This window comes from Notolepis coatsorum, assembly GCF_963971535.1.
Source record: "Notolepis coatsorum genome assembly, chromosome: 8".
NCBI classification, from domain to species: domain Eukaryota; kingdom Metazoa; phylum Chordata; class Actinopteri; order Aulopiformes; family Paralepididae; genus Notolepis; species Notolepis coatsorum.
The window spans coordinates 120,812,884-120,827,811 of NC_140172.1; the positions used below are offsets into that span (position 1 = coordinate 120,812,884).

Sequence of the window (14,928 nt, forward strand, 5' to 3'; positions counted from 1 at the left end):
TGCTGTAACATGACGTGCTGCCTGGTCCCCTGCTGTAACATGACGTGCTGCCTGGTCCCCTGCTGTAACATGACGTGCTGCCTGGTCCCCTGCTGTAACATGACGTGCTGCCTGGTCCCCTGCTGTAACATGACGTGCTGCCTGGTCCCCTGCTGTAACATGACGTGCTGCCTGGTCCCCTGCTGTAACATGACGTGCTGCCTGGTCCCCTGCTGTAACATGACGTGCTGCCTGGTCCCCTGCTGTAACATGACGTGCTGCCTGGTCCCCTGCTGTAACATGACGTGCTGCCTGGTCCCCTGCTGTAACATGACGTGCTGCCTGGTCCCCTGCTGTAACATGACATGCTGCCTGGTCCCCATGTCCCCTGCTGTAACATGACATGCTGCCTGGTCCCCATGTCCCCTGCTGTAACATGACATGCTGCCTGGTCCCCTGGCGTGAATATTAAAGGCAACCAACTTGTGTTCAGCTTTTCGTTCAGCGTTTCTCTGATTGGCCACACGGCCACGTGACCGCCCTAGCACACGCCCTTATCCGCACTGTGTGTTGTCAGTAACAGAGAGAGACGCGGCAGAGAGTGACCGCGGCCACGCATGCGCATGAGGCTCCCCCAGGTGCTCTGAGAGGTGCTCGAGAGGTGCTCGTTGGTTAATGCCTCGTTGTGTTTGCGTTGTTGGTTAATGCCCGTTGTTGTTGGTTAATGCCATATCGCTATCGCCGCATCACTTAACGCCATAACTAACTGCCTAACTAACTAACTAACTAACTATTTCGCGATGGACCCTGCCGCCAACGTGCAAGCTTTTGTGCCAGCACAGAGCAATTCACATGGTTCATTGATTAACGCCATTACGTGCTGTGCTGTAGGCGCAAGCAGAGGTACAGTAAGGTACAGTAGGTGTAGGTTACATGTTTCATTGATTAACGCCATTACCTGCTGTGCTGTAGGCGCAAGCAGAGGTACAGTAAGGTACATAATTGTAAGTAGGTGAATTCTACACATCTGACAACGCCATCTGACAATATCATAATGATGTGTTTTCTATATTATATCCACAATCATTCATCTAAAAAATTGTATGGGCGTAAATACATGTTAAGATATTCAAAATCGTCACAGCAGTATAGTTTGTTTATACTTCAGAAGTGATGTACAGTGACGATCAATCTGGTAGTTGGTTGTTAAAAACGCGAAAAATAATAACGTTACGCTTTCTAGTTCAGTCAGCTAGTTTGTTTATACTTCAAAAGTGATGTACAGTGACGAGTGAATCTGCCTCAACATTATGCTCCGCGCATTTCATAATCGGTCAGCGTTAAAAACGCGAAACATAATAACCTAGTTTGTTTATACTTCAGAAGTGATGTACAGTGACGCGTGAATCTGCCTCAACATTATGCTCCGCGCATTTCATAATCGGTCAGCGTTAAAAACGCGAAACATAATAACCTAGTTTGTTTATACTTCAGAAGTGATGTACAGTGACGCGTGAATCTACCTCAACATTATTCTCCGCGCATTTCATAATCAGTCAGCAGCCTGCGTCCTCCACTGCTGCCGCTTGCTCCTTGGATTTCATTTGGGACGTGGGACGGCTGCCGCTTGCCTGCCGCGTGGGGGCGGGGGGGTCGCGGCCAATCAGAGAAAAGCTGAACACAAGTTGGTTGCCTTTAATATTCACGCGGTCCCCTGCTGTAACATGACGTGCTGCCTGGTCCCCTGCTGTAACATGACGTGCTGCCTGGTCCCCTGGTCCCCTGCTGTAACATGACGTGCTGCCTGGTCCCCTGCTGTAACATGACGTGCTGCCTGGTCCCCTGCTGTAACATGACGTGCTGCCTGGTCCCCTGCTGTAACATGACGTGCTGCCTGGTCCCCTGCTGTAACATGACGTGCTGCCTGGTCCCCTGGTCCCCTGGTGTAACATGACGTGCTGCCTGGTCCCCTGCTGTAACATGACGTGCTGCCTGGTCCCCTGCTGTAACATGAGGTGCTGCCTGGTCCCCTGCTGTAACATGACGTGCTGCCTGGTCCCCTGCTGTAACATGATGTGCTGCCTGGTCCCCTGCTGTAACATGACGTGCTGCCTGGTCCCCTGCTGTAACATGAGGTGCTGCCTGGTCCCCTGCTGTAACATGAGGTGCTGCCTGGTCCCCTGCTGTAACATGAGGTGCTGCCTGGTCCCCTGCTGTAACATGACGTGCTGCCTGGTCCCCTGGTCCCCTGCTGTAACATGAGGTGCTGCCTGGTCCCCTGCTGTAACATGAGGTGCTGCCTGGTCCCCTGCTGTAACATGAGGTGCTGCCTGGTCCCCTGCTGTAACATGACGTGCTGCCTGGTCCCCTGCTGTAACATGAGGTGCTGCCTGGTCCCCTGCTGTAACATGACGTGCTGCCTGGTCCCCTGCTGTAACATGACATGCTGCCTGGTCCCCTGGTCCCCTGCTGTAACATGACATGCTGCCTGGTCCCCTGCTGTAACATGACGTGCTGCCTGGTCCCCTGCTGTAACATGACGTGCTGCCTGGTCCCCTGCTGTAACATGACGTGCTGCCTGGTCCCCTGCTGTAACATGACGTGCTGCCTGGTCCCCTGCTGTAACATGACGTGCTGCCTGGTCCCCTGCTGTAACATGATGTGCTGCCTGGTCCCCTGCTGTAACATGACGTGCTGCCTGGTCCCCTGCTGTAACATGATGTGCTGCCTGGTCCCCTGCTGTAACATGACGTGCTGCCTGGTCCCCTGCTGTAACATGACGTGCTGCCTGGTCCCCTGCTGTAACATGACGTGCTGCCTGGTCCCCTGCTGTAACATGACGTGCTGCCTGGTCCCCTGCTGTAACATGAGGTGCTGCCTGGTCCCCTGCTGTAACATGACGTGCTGCCTGGTCCCCTGCTGTAACATGACGTGCTGCCTGGTCCCCTGCTGTAACATGACATGCTGCCTGGTCCCCTGCTGTAACATGACGTGCTGCCTGGTCCCCATGTCCCCTGCTGTAACATGACGTGCTGCCTGGTCCCCTGCTGTAACATGACGTGCTGCCTGGTCCCCTGCTGTAACATGACGTGCTGCCTGGTCCCCTGCTGTAACATGACGTGCTGCCTGGTCCCCTGCTGTAACATGACATGCTGCCTGGTCCCCATGTCCCCTGCTGTAACATGACATGCTGCCTGGTCCCCATGTCCCCTGCTGTAACATGACATGCTGCCTGGTCCCCTGGCGTGAATATTAAAGGCAACCAACTTGTGTTCAGCTTTTCGTTCAGCGTTTCTCTGATTGGCCACACGGCCACGTGACCGCCCTAGCACACGCCCTTATCCGCACTGTGTGTTGTCAGTAACAGAGAGAGACGCGGCAGAGAGTGACCGCGGCCACGCATGCGCATGAGGCTCCCCCAGGTGCTCTGAGAGGTGCTCGAGAGGTGCTCGTTGGTTAATGCCTCGTTGTGTTTGCGTTGTTGGTTAATGCCCGTTGTTGTTGGTTAATGCCATATCGCTATCGCCGCATCACTTAACGCCATAACTAACTGCCTAACTAACTAACTAACTAACTATTTCGCGATGGACCCTGCCGCCAACGTGCAAGCTTTTGTGCCAGCACAGAGCAATTCACATGGTTCATTGATTAACGCCATTACCTGCTGTGCTGTAGGCGCAAGCAGAGGTACAGTAAGGTACAGTAGGTGTAGGTTACATGTTTCATTGATTAACGCCATTACCTGCTGTGCTGTAGGCGCAAGCAGAGGTACAGTAAGGTACATAATTGTAAGTAGGTGAATTCTACACATCTGACAACGCCATCTGACAATATCATAATGATGTGTTTTCTATATTATATCCACAATCATTCATCTAAAAAATTGTATGGGCGTAAATACATGTTAAGATATTCAAAATCGTCACAGCAGTATAGTTTGTTTATACTTCAGAAGTGATGTACAGTGACGATCAATCTGGTAGTTGGTTGTTAAAAACGCGAAAAATAATAACGTTACGCTTTCTAGTTCAGTCAGCTAGTTTGTTTATACTTCAGAAGTGATGTACAGTGACGAGTGAATCTGCCTCAACATTATGCTCCGCGCATTTCATAATCGGTCAGCGTTAAAAACGCGAAACATAATAACCTAGTTTGTTTATACTTCAGAAGTGATGTACAGTGACGCGTGAATCTGCCTCAACATTATGCTCCGCGCATTTCATAATCGGTCAGCGTTAAAAACGCGAAACATAATAACCTAGTTTGTTTATACTTCAGAAGTGATGTACAGTGACGCGTGAATCTACCTCAACATTATTCTCCGCGCATTTCATAATCAGTCAGCAGCCTGCGTCCTCCACTGCTGCCGCTTGCTCCTTGGATTTCATTTGGGACGTGGGACGGCTGCCGCTTGCCTGCCGCGTGGGGGCGGGGGGTCGCGGCCAATCAGAGAAAAGCTGAACACAAGTTGGTTGCCTTTAATATTCACGCGGTCCCCTGCTGTAACATGACGTGCTGCCTGGTCCCCTGCTGTAACATGACGTGCTGCCTGGTCCCCTGGTCCCCTGCTGTAACATGACGTGCTGCCTGGTCCCCTGCTGTAACATGACGTGCTGCCTGGTCCCCTGCTGTAACATGACGTGCTGCCTGGTCCCCTGGTCCCCTGGTGTAACATGACGTGCTGCCTGGTCCCCTGCTGTAACATGACGTGCTGCCTGGTCCCCTGCTGTAACATGAGGTGCTGCCTGGTCCCCTGCTGTAACATGAGGTGCTGCCTGGTCCCCTGCTGTAACATGAGGTGCTGCCTGGTCCCCTGCTGTAACATGATGTGCTGCCTGGTCCCCTGCTGTAACATGACGTGCTGCCTGGTCCCCTGCTGTAACATGAGGTGCTGCCTGGTCCCCTGCTGTAACATGAGGTGCTGCCTGGTCCCCTGCTGTAACATGAGGTGCTGCCTGGTCCCCTGCTGTAACATGAGGTGCTGCCTGGTCCCCTGCTGTAACATGACGTGCTGCCTGGTCCCCTGGTCCCCTGCTGTAACATGAGGTGCTGCCTGGTCCCCTGCTGTAACATGACGTGCTGCCTGGTCCCCTGCTGTAACATGATGTGCTGCCTGGTCCCCTGGTCCCCTGCTGTAACATGACATGCTGCCTGGTCCCCTGCTGTAACATGACGTGCTGCCTGGTCCCCTGCTGTAACATGACGTGCTGCCTGGTCCCCTGCTGTAACATGATGTGCTGCCTGGTCCCCTGCTGTAACATGACGTTCTGCCTGGTCCCCTGCTGTAACATGACGTGCTGCCTGGTCCCCTGCTGTAACATGACGTGCTGCCTGGTCCCCTGCTGTAACATGACGTGCTGCCTGGTCCCCTGCTGTAACATGACGTGCTGCCTGGTCCCCTGCTGTAACATGACGTGCTGCCTGGTCCCCTGCTGTAACATGACGTGCTGCCTGGTCCCCTGCTGTAACATGACGTGCTGCCTGGTCCCCTGCTGTAACATGACGTGCTGCCTGGTCCCCTGCTGTAACATGACGTGCTGCCTGGTCCCCTGCTGTAACATGACGTGCTGCCTGGTCCCCTGCTGTAACATGAGGTGCTGCCTGGTCCCCTGCTGTAACATGACGTGCTGCCTGGTCCCCTGCTGTAACATGACATGCTGCCTGGTCCCCTGGTCCCCTGCTGTAACATGACATGCTGCCTGGTCCCCTGCTGTAACATGACGTGCTGCCTGGTCCCCTGCTGTAACATGACGTGCTGCCTGGTCCCCTGCTGTAACATGACGTGCTGCCTGGTCCCCTGCTGTAACATGACGTGCTGCCTGGTCCCCTGGTCCCCTGCTGTAACATGACATGCTGCCTGGTCCCCTGCTGTAACATGACGTTCTGCCTGGTCCCCTGCTGTAACATGACGTGCTGCCTGGTCCCCTGCTGTAACATGACGTTCTGCCTGGTCCCCTGGTCCCCTGCTGTAACATGACGTGCTGCCTGGTCCCCTGGTCCCCTGCTGTAACATGACGTGCTGCCTGGTCCCCTGGTCCCCTGCTGTAACATGACGTGCTGCCTGGTCCCCTGCTGTAACATGACGTGCTGCCTGGTCCCCTGGTCCCCTGCTGTAACATGACGTGCTGCCTGGTCCCCTGGTCCCCTGCTGTAACATGACGTGCTGCCTGGTCCCCTGCTGTAACATGACGTGCTGCAGCCACCGTTAACCACAGCGCTGACCTCATGTAGATCCGCCTGTGTCAAACAGCCACTTCTACCCTTCTCGCTCGCGTCGTTATGTTCCATGATCTCAAAAGCGGCCTTAACGGCGAGAGTCCGGCCTGACCCTCTATATATTTAGCCCCGCTGGTCTGAAGGTGAGATTTTCTTTAAAAAGCATTCGCGTTTGCATCATGCGTTCCTCCCGCTGGCACGGACATATTATTTACTATTCTGGTGCTAGCGGCCAGTGTCTGGGGTAGATAGGGTTGCGCGGGAGGCTTGGGTTGCTGTCGCCGGCTGCCAGCAGGCATATGACTGCGGCGATGGGAGGACGTCTGAGAGGGGGCACCGGGGCGGGCATGGTGCGCACGTGGAGAGTGTGTGCAGGGGTGGTGCGAGCAGCCTGCTACTAGGGGTGGGAATCACCAGTTTCATCACGATACGATACAATATCGATTCTTTGGACAACGATACGATATTTGCCGATATCACAGAGTCTGCCACGATACAATACGATTCGATTCGATTCAGGTGCCTGCGATCGATATGAGACGATATTATATGCCCATTTAACACAATCAGTAACATTTAGATCAACTCAAAAAGGGCAACCGAAATATCATTTGACATTTTTATTTTTGAGCTCTTGTTTATCTATTGTTAACTATCTAATCTATTGTTTTTAATACAAATAGACCTCCTGTTCACTGTAAAGTGCCACGTTTTGATATATTGAGCTTTAAACTTTAAGTAAATCTTTTTGGAACTCACAACTCGCAACCTAAAACCCCTTCCTCTCCCAAACCGTTCCTGCAATTGTTTTATGGTGCATGATGATCATGAATACATTTATTATGCATCATATTTTTTATGTTTAAATATCAACATTATCTGTGCATCCTGCGTGTATCCTTTCGGCAACTGGCTTGTCCTTCCGCGTTCCCGTTTGGCGCTCTGATTGGCCAGGTCATGTGACATGTGCGCCCAATAGCGTGTTTGCCCATTTCCGCATCGAACAGCCTGCAAACTACCTGGCGTTCTATCGCCATGCTCTAAGACAAACTCTAACCTTAACCAACTTCGAAAGAGTGCCTAAGCTTAACCGTCGAAAGAACTTGCCGTCACGCTCTAAGACAAACTCTAACCATAACCAACTTCAAAAGAGTGCCTAAGCTTAACCGTGCAAAAACTTGCCATCCCACGATTGGCGCTCATGTCACATGACCTGGCCAATCAGAGCACCAAACGGGAATGTGGAAGGACAAGCCAGTTGCCGAAAGGATTCACGCGTCCATCCTCAGTACATTTACTATAAATATACTATACTTCATCTGGTCTTTCCAAACGCACACAGAAAGGGAGAATGCCGCCGCCCCCCCCCTTTCAAAATAAGAGTACCGCAATATGAATCGATCTTTTTACGTTGCATCGATCCTATTGGATCATTGATAATAGATAGATATTAGTGATGCACCGATGTGAAAATTGTGGCCGATACCGATAACCGATATTAATATTGCTGTTCTGGCCGATACCGATATTTACCGATGTCGATATCTCTGTATAGAAAACACTTTTTTATGATAATCAAATAAAGAGCTATTTTCCAAAACGCATTTTTCTCTTAATTTTTTTAAACTTTTGTAACTTATTTTCAGAAATTACTGATATTTTGAAACTATTTAAGGCCAAAACATGTACATTTCTTTTTATATCGGACCGATACCGATGTGTAAAAAAACAGAGCAGTCAATATTAGCAGACGATATTATATCGGCGGCAGATATATCGTCCCACCCCTAGCTGCTACCTCCCCCGACACACACACACACGCACACAGATACATACACACACACACACATACACACACACAAACAGGCACACAGACACACATGGGAGTCTGCAGCCATGGAACCATCTGTGGCATGGACAGACAGGTAGGGAACGATGTGTTCCCACTCCTCCCCTCTCTCCCCTTATACATGACTCTCTCTACCTCTCTCTGCTTTCTGTGCGTGTCGCCACTGAGCTTATTTTGGCTCAGGTGATGTGAACGATACGTAAGCGTGTGACAGCGGGTGTTAGGAAGGTCACAGGCGGCGTATGTCATGCCAGTCGCCGAAGTGTGTGTGTGTGGGCAAGAGTTCATTAATCATTGACTGCTCTGTCACCTCAATACACCACATCGGCTTACAGGAGAGGATGCCTATAGAACGCCTAATTGACCTATCCCAAGCCCCACCCCCCTTTCTTGATCTCAACTGTCACATAGATCCGAAGCTCATGGAGGTCGTTATTTTTGTAGCATCAGACCAAACATTTAACTACAAAACAACAACAAGGCTACAACCTAAAGGAACAGGCCAACATTATGGGAATTGTCTTTAGATACCCATTTCCTCTCTGAGTTCAGTAAAAAGCTAGCCTAGCTTAGCACAAATGAATGGAAGCAGATACAGACCACTAGCCTAGCTTAAAACTCAGGGAGAGGTGTTTTTGGCCAACAGGCTAGGCTAGCTGGTCCATATCTGCTTGCATTCATTGTGCTAAGCAGGACTAGCAGCTGGATAGCTTTCTACTGAACGCACAGAGAGGGAATTGGTATCCATCTTCTTGTCTGAGTCTGGAGAAGGTAAGCTGTGTTCTTTGACAACATTCAAATTGTGTATCTCAAGTCTGACGTCTTGTAGCGCTAATGCAACATTTTCCTGTAATTACTTAACGTTGAAACTCATTTCAGGAGGTCATACTGACCCAAAGCAAACAGGAAGAGGCTGTGACCCAAAGCAAACAGGAAGAGGCTGTGACCCAAAGCAAACAGGAAGAGGCTGTGACCCAAAGCAAACAGGAAGAGGCTGTGACCCAAAGCAAACAGGAAGAGGATGTGACCCAAAGCAAACAGGAAGAGTCTGTGACCCAAAGCAAACAGGAAGAGGCTGTGACCCAAAGCAAACAGGAAGAGGCTGTGACCCAAAGCAAACAGGAAGAGGCTGTGACCCAAAGCAAACAGGAAGAGGCTGTGACCCAAAGCAAACAGGAAGAGGCTGTGACCCAAAGCAAACAGGAAGAGGCTGTGACCCAAAGCAAACAGGAAGAGTCTGTGACCCAAAACAAACAGGAAGAGGCTGTGACCCAAAGCAAACAGGAAGAGGCTGTGACCCAAAGCAAACAGGAAGAGGCTGTGACCCAAAGCAAACAGGAAGAGGCTGTGACCCAAAGCAAACAGGAGAGTTAAGCTCAACTCTTGGTGCATTTGTAGTGGGCCTTGGTAGAAGACCACACGGTGACAAGAGTGTGATCTTGGACTCAGAACACGGTTGTTGAGGTGAATGAGATGTTGGCGAGTTCAGTGTCCTACGGAAACACACAGTGAACGGCAGCGACCATTTTGGCTCAAGAAACCTGGCAGTGATCGTCAGTCTGAGGAAGGTAAAAGGAAACTCTTTTTATTGCCAAGTACATTTTTACCAGGGATGTCCCGATACTGATACAGTGCTCATGTACTCGCCCTCTTAAAACTACTCAGATACAGTGCCACATTTGCTAGCTTATCTTGATGTTTTGGGTTTGAATCTTCTAAAATGAAACTTGATTACTAGGTTTCAGAATGTGACTCATATATATATATATATCGATTGTTGTTAATTGTGGAAGAAATATCAGAGGTTCCTCAATGATTTTGAAAAGACATCTGGTCATCTGCGTGATCCCGCTTCATGAAGTAACCCCTGTGCCTTTTCACCGTCTAGAGACGCCACAAACGGCCCTCTCCGTTAACACCAAGAACAGTATCGGTCGGACATCTCGGCCACCTGATTATAATAATTTAATAATTAATAATTTAGGACCTGCTCAGAGGTCATCAATCGGCACACATGCGATGCATGCATGCAATTCGTATCTGCGATTAACCCATCCCGTCGTCCTTCCCCCCCAAGGGCAGCCGGGAGCAGACAGGCGTCAACGTGAGCCGCGCCAGGGGACCAATCCAAGTGCTCCTGTCCGTCTTCGTCAAGGACGCCACAGCGTTAGCGATCTATTGTTGTGCATGTTTTTCCATTGGGTTTATCTTATCGGGGGGGAAACCCTTGCGAGCACGGGGAGAACATGCAAACTCCACACAGAAAGGCCTGGGAGATACCCCACCTGGGTAACTGGCATCATGGAAACCTGGTCCCCAAGCGGGAATCGAACCCTGGACCTTCTTGCTGTGAGGCGACAGTGTTAACCACTACACCACTCTGTACTACATTCTGTTGTGGAAGGACAGCTCATTCACTGAGAGACTTACACTGCATCAGGGTAAGACATTTTAAGTCATTTAGTAATATCTTTAAACTGAGACTTGATTGCTGACTTGACCAGCTGACTTGATTAAGGGGCGTGTTTAAAGCGGCCATTTTGTTTCCTTAAGTGCCCCATTAAAAGCTGCTTCCTGCTTAAAGACAGCACTTGTGTACTGAGTGTGATCTCAGAGCCCTGTCACTGCTTAAAAGCAGAACCTCAGCCTCTCCTGGAATCACTCTGTACTACATTCTGTTGTGGAAGGACAGCTCATTCACTGAGAGACTTACACTGCATCAGGGTAAGACATTTTAAGTCATTTAGTAATATCTTTAAACTGAGACTTGATTGGTGACTTGACCAGCTGACTTGATTAAGGGGCGTGTTTAAAGCGGCCATTTTGTTTCCTTAAGTGACCCATTAAGGGCCAGGTGTTAGAAAGCACTAATTAGTGATAGGGATTTAAAGGCCTGCTGGCTTAGCGTCAGCGAAGCGTCGAGAAACGAAGAGGGACAAAGAGAAGTTTTCCTGGAGTTCTCTGCAGAGGGATCCAGGGATCCACCCAGTGCTAAGTACGTCATAATCCTATCTTACACTCCACCCTGAAAAATCTCCCTTTCCCTCCCACTCTGCTATTTCTCTACTTCCTCCCTGCCACTCTTGACACCACAATGTGTCTCATATCCACAATCTGCTCCCCCAGAACAGACTCAACCCACCCACGGCAGTTTGCTAGCAACCCGGCTAATCTATCCTACCCTCCTACAGCCACTAATACACCTGTCACAGTACAGGGAGGCCTATGGAATTGTCAATCAGCAGTCAAGAAAGCTGACTTCATTACTGCCTACGCCCATAGTCAAAATCTGCAGCTCCTGGCTCTAACTGAGACCTGGATAACCCCCAATAACTCATCAACACCTGCAGCATTATCTACAAACTATAACTTCACTCACACACCTCGACCTTCCAGGCGGGGTGGAGGCACTGGCCTCATGACATCTCCTTCATGGACTACAAACGTAACACCCCTCCCAGCACTGTCACTCTCCTCTTTTGAATATCATGCAGTATCTGTCTCTAATCCTTTCAATCTCACCATTGTTACACTCTACCGCCCTCCAGGTCCGCTCGATCACTTCACAGATGAGCTGGACATGCTTCTAAGCTCCTTACCGGAAGATGGTACCCCTCTCCTTCTATTGGGCGACTTCAACCTGCCTGACTCATCTCAGTCAGTCATAGTAGTCTCCCTCCTACAATCATTTGACCTGACTCCCACTGCCATGCCTCCCACCCACAAAGCAGGCAACTCCTTGGATCTCATATTTTCACGTAACTCCAGCATCATTAACACCACGGTAACTCCCCTACATGTATCTGACCATTCCTTCATATCCTTCTCACTAACTCTCATGCTTAACCGAAAGGTCTTCACCCCAACTCAAACCGTCTCACTCAGACGCAACCTGCCCTCCCTATCCCCCTCCACCCTCTCCTCTGACATACTATCCACTCTACCTTTGAGTGACACCTTCTCTGCTCTCTCCACAGAGATGGCAACCTCCACCCTCCTCTCAGCCCTTGCAACCTCCTTCGACAAGCTCTGTCCCCTCGTTGAGAAACCTGCCCGCCGTTCCCCACCCAGTCCATGGCTGACAGATCCAGTGAGAGAACAAAGACAGGTCCTGAGAGCAGCTGAAAGGAAGTATAGAAAGTCACGCCTCACTGCTGACATCGACACATATCACAACCTCTTGTTAACATTCTCCAAAACCATTACTAATGCCAAAGCTTCTTTCTTTCACCATAGGATCGAGGCCTCTGCCAAGAATCTTCGCAAACTGCATGCTACCATGTCCTCCCTCCTCACTCCCCCCCCACCCCCCCCTCCCTCATCTTTCTCTGCCGAAGACTTTGCGATCTTCTTTGAGGAAAAAGTGGAGAACATCCGCAGCTCCTTCTCCCAACCCCCACCCATTCCAAATGCTGAATCGAGAACCTCATCCTTCACTCTGTCATCTTTCTCTCCCATTACAGAAGCCGAGACCCTGACACTGGTAACGTCGAACCGTCCGACTACATGCCAGCTGGACCGGCTACCTTCCCCACTCCTCCAGTCCATAGCACCAGACATCCTCCCATTCCTAACTGCAACCATCAACTCCTCACTCAACTCGGGGGTGGTCCCCACCTCCCTAAAACAAGCCAGAGTCACGCCCCTCATAAAAAAACCATCCCTGAACCCTACCGTCATAGGCAACTACCGTCCTGTCTCTCTTCTCTCCTTCCTTTCTAAAACACTTGAACGTGCTGTATCCAACCAACTTACTGCTTATCTCTTACAGAATGACCTCCTAGACCCTAATCAGTCAGGCTTCAGGACTGGTCACTCCACAGAGACAGCCCTCATTGCGGTCACAGAGGCACTTCACTTAGCAAAAGCGAAAGGCCTCTCCTCTGTCCTGATTCTCCTAGATCTATCTGCAGCCTTCGACACAGTCAACCACCAGATCCTCCTCGCGGCCCTCGCAGGAATGGGAGTGGCTGGCTCTGCGCTGACATGGTTGTCATCATACCTCAATGACCGCTCCTACCAAGTGTCATGGAGAGGGACCCTGTCGGCCACCCGCCCCCTGCGGACGGGTGTCCCCCAGGGCTCGGTTTTAGGACCCCTTCTCTTCTCCCTCTACACTAAATCACTGGGTAACATTATCACGTCTCATGGCTTCTCCTACCACTGTTATGCCGACGATACTCAACTCTTCCTCTCCTTCCCTCCCTCAGATATCCACGTCTCTGAGCGGATCTCGGCCTGTCTGTCCGACATCTCCGCCTGGATGACGACCAACCACCTCAAACTGAACCTAAGCAAAACAGAATTGCTCCACCTGCCGGCCAAATCCTCCCCCCTGACCGACCTTTCCATCACAGTCGAGAATGCAGCTGTGACCGCGTCCCCGACCGCCAAGAACCTTGGTGTTGTCCTCGACGACCAGTTGAACTTCTCTGCTCACATCGCAGCGACAACCAGAACCTGCCGATTCCTCCTGAGCAACGTCAGAAGGATACGCCCCTTCCTGACAAAAGAAGCCACCCAACTCCTCGTCCAATCAACAGTCATCTCCCGCCTCGACTACTGCAACGCACTGCTCGCTGGCCTCCCGGCCACTGCCACTAAGCCTCTTCAACTCATTCAGAACGCAGCGGCCCGCCTGATCTCAAACCTACCGAAGTCGGCCCATGTCACCCCACTTCTTAGGGACCTGCACTGGCTCCCCATTGCTGCACGAATCCGCTTCAAGGCCCTTGACCTAGCATACCGTGCGGCAAAGGGAACTGCTCCCGCCTACCTCCGGTCAATGGTCTCTAACTACACACCCTCAAGACCCCTACGCTCTGCATCTTCTGGCCGCCTCAGACCTACTCCTATCCAAGCTCCGGGAGGGTCATCAAAGAGAAGTCGCCTATTCTCAGTCCTTGCCCCACAATGGTGGAATGAACTACCCACCCCAGTTAGGACAGCCGAAACACGTCCAATCTTTCGCCGTCGACTAAAGACTCACTTCTTCAACCATTATCTGAATTAAAAAAAAAAAAAAAAAAAAAAAATCTAACCCTAACTAACCATACTGTCATGCACTTGTCCTAATAAACTAACCTACACTGTAGCACTCAACACTTTGATGAACATTGTTACTCAGCTGATAGAGTTGTGCTCTTCCTGATGGCTTGTCGTACAGAACTTGTAAGTCGCTTTGGATAAAAGCGTCAGCTAAATGACTAAATGTAAATGTAAATGTACACCACCGTGCCGCTGATGCGATGTTAATTACACAAGAGTCAATTAAAGCCACCAAGAATTCAATAACTCTGAAAGGTCAGCAGGGCTATGGTTCCAATTAAAACGAACGGCGTGTCTGCGGGGGGGGGGGAACCCCCTGTTGCAGAGGGAACGTCGAGTTTGGGGCGGCGGCGGCGGCAGTGTGCATCACGGGTACGCGAGTAAAGCAAAGAGCCGTGGCCTCACCTGAACTCGTTGAGTCCCTCCACCATGCGGTTGTAGGCCAGGGCCCTCTGACTGGCATCAGCAGACCGCCGGCTCATCTTCATAGCCTGGAGAACAACACACACGCGCGCGCACGCACATAACGGAACATTTTTAGACAAGGGAATTGCATCCGACAGCTACACACAAACAGATACGTTGGGGAGGAAGAGGAGAAAGGGGGCGGAGCCGTGGGTGAGGAGAGAATGAGAGGACAAGTGAATGGAAGGAAGGAAGGAGGGATGACGAAAATGGAGGGAGAAAGGCAGGGAAATCCTCCAGCGGCCTTAACCTCTTAAGCCTGAGCGGTCCGGTACCGGACCGACAATGACATCACGCCATAAATCCATCTCTACAGAATGTATGAATTAATGCTGCGTTTAAAAAAAAATTATGTAGCCAAGAGTAAAGAA

At 50.8% G+C, this 14,928-nt stretch overlaps 1 protein-coding gene across 2 annotated transcripts in view; it reads right to left on the reverse strand.

Moving 5' to 3' along the window:
- fnip1 (folliculin interacting protein 1) overlaps positions 1-14,928 on the reverse strand; it is a 116,399-nt gene that overhangs the window by 22,926 nt on the left and 78,545 nt on the right. For both annotated transcript variants that reach the window (XM_084320200.1, XM_084320199.1), the window contains one exon: positions 14,498-14,583. In XM_084320200.1, the coding sequence (XP_084176326.1) occupies positions 14,498-14,583 (86 nt within the window). The remainder of the gene's footprint in view (positions 1-14,497; positions 14,584-14,928) is intronic.